A 4,096-nucleotide genomic window follows, 5' to 3' on the forward strand; every position below is an offset into this window, starting at 1 on the left:
TCTGTGTTAGGAATCAGCTCCTGGAAGGGAGTGGGCAGGGGGAAGAGGTCAGCTCGGGTGACTGGCCCAGTGGGGACCACTGGAGGCGAATTGCTTCACGTCGGGCCGAGCTGGCCAGGTCACCATGGTGGGCAGCCCTGGGCGGCTTTGACCTGGTAACGTGGCTCTTTGTGGGTCCTACAGGAGCCAACAAGGGGCTGTCCACTTGGCACACTGCCCACCGCTGGGCAGTAAGGCCCAGTGCATGACCGCTTCCTGCGTGGGCCACAGCCCACTGTACCACTAATATTCGTGCCTCTGCTTTGGGGAGTGGCTCCTCCAAGACCCAGGGCCTCCTAAGGGGAAACGAAGAGGGGGAGGGAAGGGGCAAACTGGTTCCCTCTTAGCGACCAGTGTTAGGTGGTGAGAGCCCCTGATGGCTGAGCTCTCCTTGGGTGGACCCCTGGCTTCCTGAGGGGCTCCCCAGCCCTGCTGCCGATGAGGTCAGTTACCCCTGATGGGGGGGCGGGCCTCTGCCAACACTCCCAGGAGGCAGGCACGACGGACTCGGCGGGTCTCCTGCTCTGTTCCTGGTGAGCACGTGCCCTGGTGGGGACCACAGCCCATCTGTGGGGATGGGTGGTAGAATCCCCTGTGTGTCACTGGGACATGAGAAGTGGGGCTCCTGGTCCCTCCCCAGTTCCCACTCTCGGGCCATGTCTTCCCACATGAGTGCAGCCTCCTGGTGTTCTGCCACACGAGGACTTCAGGCCACACCCAAGAGATCTCGGGCATGTGCCCACCTAGAAGCCAAGCTTGGGCTCTTCCCTCTTCCCACTAGCTCTGTAGGATCCTCCGACTTGGCCATGGCAGATGCAGCCATTGGGGTCTGGGACGTGGTTGGTACCATGGGGCTGGGGCAGCCTGCTGTGCCCCCTGTCCTGCACATGCTCAGCCCAGATATGCTGTTCCTGTCATGGGGTTCGTCACCAGGGCCCAGTCACATGGGGAGTGAAGTCCTCTGCCACCCGAGAGGCTGTGGTGATTCCCACTGGGCTGCAAACCCCACAGTGGCCCTTTCTGCACAGACCTCCACTGCATGACCTGCCAGTTCTCGGGTGCAGTCAGAAGGCATGCCTGCCGCCTGGAGTTCCCATAGAGCAGCTGCAGGCCTCATGTCACCCGGTGTGAGGCCACAGAAGTCCCTGTGTGCGGGACTTGCAGCCTGCAAAACACAGGGCCACCTTCTAGCAAGTGCAGATACAGAGGCATGTATTAGACTCGTGGGGATCACACCCAAGAATGTGCCAGAGCAGCCTTCAGCTCGCTGACCACTGGCTCACCCTGCCCAGCCGGCAGGACATCCTGCTGTGACGGGCAGGATAGCTGGGGCAAAGTGGCAGAGATCCTGCTGTCTGCCCCACTGAGTGCAGATGTTGGCAGTGCTCTGAGGGAAGAGTGGGCTCATCAGATCTGTGGTTGCGCCTGAGAGCCCCTTCTGTGCCTTAGACCCCAGGCTCCTGCAGGGACGGATGTGGGGCCTCCTGTGAAACTGCTCCTGGCACCAAGTTAGACCACAGATCTCTGAGTCCAGTGAGCTGCTGTGGTCCTTGGTCCTGCTGTCCTGTTCAGGGGATAGCTGCTCGGAATGTGGCAGTGGCCTAAGCCCCTTGGCAGCCTTTCTGCGGCCTGCTGTCAGCCTTGGCATGAGGCCCCACTGGCACACAGTCTTCATTACCAGGTCTGCATGGGGACCAGCTTGGTCAGGGCTCTTCAGCCCCCAAGTCCCACCTTTCCCCTTGGGCCACCATCAGGCTGGTGGTCCATGGGCGGTTTGCAGGAGCAAACGCTGAAGTAGGTCAGATGCAGCAGCCAGGAAGCCCTTCCTGAAAGGTCGGGTCACATCTCCACTCCACCCCCAGAAAGCACTCCACAAGGGCCTTAGAGTTGGGGGACTGCCCTTGGGTGACTGAATGCCCAGGATGCAGCCCCTTTCTTGCCCCTCCCCAGTACTATGCCGAGTGCCATGGTGTCATCTATGTCATCGACTCTACGGACGAGGACAGACTGTCGGAGTCCAAGCAAGCTTTCGGTGAGCATAGCCTACTGGGGCTGGGGAATGCAAAGGCCAGGGCATGTCCCGCATGTCGAGTTGGGCCCACGCTAGGTCAGAAGGACCCTGGCCACGAGGGGCAGTGTCCACACCTGTGGAGAGGTTGGCAGGAATGTGAGGCCCCTGGGCTGGGCAGTTGCATGGACAAAGGGTGCTCACTACCGCCTCTCTGCCCGTACCAGAGAAGATGGTCACAAGTGAGGCCCTGGACGGCGTCCCCATTCTGGTACTGGCCAACAAGCAGGATGTTGAGGTGAGCCTGCCCGCACTGCCAGGGGCCGGGTGCCTGTTCCAGGGGAAGGCCCATCTTGGATACCCCAAGCCATATGGGTGGGGGTACACAGCCCTCCCCTGCCCTCTCTCCATTGGGGGCAGCCACATAGCTGTGTGTGGCAGACACCCAGGGGGAAGCTCTGGAGAGAGAAGACCGAGGGACCCCTGCCCTGTCAGCTGCCATCCCCAGAACCGAGGGGCTGTCTGGAGAGGGGCACTGTGCTCCTGGGACCACCCATCAGCCATGGCCCCAGGCCCAGTCTCAGCTGCTCAGTGATTGTCCCCACGGAGGGGGCTCTGCAGGACGGTGGCCTGTTTGGAACGCATTTGTTTTGGCTGCCAGGCCTTCTAAGGGTCCGGGTGCATTGTGGATCACTCTGGTCCGTCCACCCTGAGGCCACTCGCTGGCACGACCCCTCCTGGGCAGAGAAGCTGCAGGGCCACCATTGCCTGCTACCCCCCTCAGCCCCTCACGTCTNCGGTCAGCTCGCCTCCTGACTGACCTCTGGCGGTGTCCAGGGCAGGATGTACACGCTGCTGTCGGGGCTGTACAAGTACGTGTTCCAGAAGGACGAGTACTGCATCCTGATCCTGGGCCTGGACAATGCTGGGAAGACGGTAGGCGCTGGCTCCCGCCGACCCGTGGGCTCCCTTCGACCCCGTAGGCTCCCAACGGCCCGTGGGCTTTGCTTCTTTGGTTTTATACTTTCAGCTGCCTGTTCACTGCCTTGACAGAATCCAAACCCGGTGGGCCTTGGGACAGTCACCACCAAGTGCTTTAAAAGCAAAACGTTCTGTTCTGTTTTAAAGAAATAGGCCCAAAGGGCCGGCTGAGTGGCTCAGTTGGTTAAGAGCTTGCTCAAGAGTTTGAGCTCTGAGCAACACTGGTTTGAGTCCCAGCCGGAGCTGAGCAGCCGTGAGCTGCCAACAGGTGGCGGGATGGCTCAGCTTAAAAAAAAAAAAAATAGGCCCAAGGAGTGGCGTTCGGGAAGCTTGGAAACCACACCAGCCCCTATGTCGCCTCTTGCTCTCTCCTCAGACCTTCTTGGAGCAGTCAAAAACCCGGTTTAACAAGGACTACAGGGGCATGAGTCTCTCCAAAATCACCACCACCGTGGGACTAAATAGTAAGAGGGTCCCTGAGGGCTGTGGTTTGGGGGCAGACCCCTGAGGACGCTGTGATGTCCGTAGGCCTGCAGGCAGACAGCCAGAGCCCTGTGTGCGGTCTGCGCTGCCGCCGGCCTGCTCCCGGGAGGGCTGGGCCACAGCCTCACCCCTTTTCTTCTCCCCAGTCGGCACTGTGGACGTGGGGAAGGCTCGCCTCATGTTCTGGGACTTAGGAGGGCAGGAAGAGCTGCAGTCTCTGTGGGACAAGGTGAGACAGATGCCACATAACACCTGCCCCTCGGGCCATGTCTCTCCAGGCAGCATCCGTGGCGTCTTCCTCCCTTTTCTCATAAGGCCTCAGACCACCTCCTCTTCTGGTCAGCAATTCCGTCACCCCCTGTGTTCCTGAGGGGTCCCCCCCCCCGCAAATCCTGCCCTGGCTCCCAAGTCACTCCCCTGAGTGACGACATACTCAGTTCCTTTGAGCTTAGAGAATTTGTTGCTAATGAACACCGGACGAGACTGACGACGGCCGAGAACATACGTGGGGAAGGCACAGCCTGGTGCCAGCGTCACCACCAGGCCTGAGGCTCCCCGCTTGCTCCTCTCCATTCTAGCCTCAGA

At 60.6% G+C, this 4,096-nt stretch overlaps 1 protein-coding gene across 1 annotated transcript in view; it reads left to right on the forward strand.

The window, feature by feature from the left end:
- The window catches only part of ARFRP1 (ARF related protein 1), an 18,019-nt gene that overhangs the window by 8,887 nt on the left and 5,036 nt on the right, over window positions 1-4,096 (forward strand). The window contains exons 2-5 of the mRNA XM_019637149.1: window positions 2,885-2,983; window positions 3,405-3,492; window positions 3,658-3,873; window positions 3,921-4,054. Of these exons, the coding sequence (XP_019492694.1) occupies window positions 2,891-2,983; window positions 3,405-3,492; window positions 3,658-3,873; window positions 3,921-4,054 (531 nt within the window). The 5' untranslated portion in view covers window positions 2,885-2,890. The remainder of the gene's footprint in view (window positions 1-2,884; window positions 2,984-3,404; window positions 3,493-3,657; window positions 3,874-3,920; window positions 4,055-4,096) is intronic.

Source organism: Hipposideros armiger, unplaced genomic scaffold, assembly GCF_001890085.2.
Source record: "Hipposideros armiger isolate ML-2016 unplaced genomic scaffold, ASM189008v1 scaffold_32, whole genome shotgun sequence".
NCBI lineage: Eukaryota > Metazoa > Chordata > Mammalia > Chiroptera > Hipposideridae > Hipposideros > Hipposideros armiger.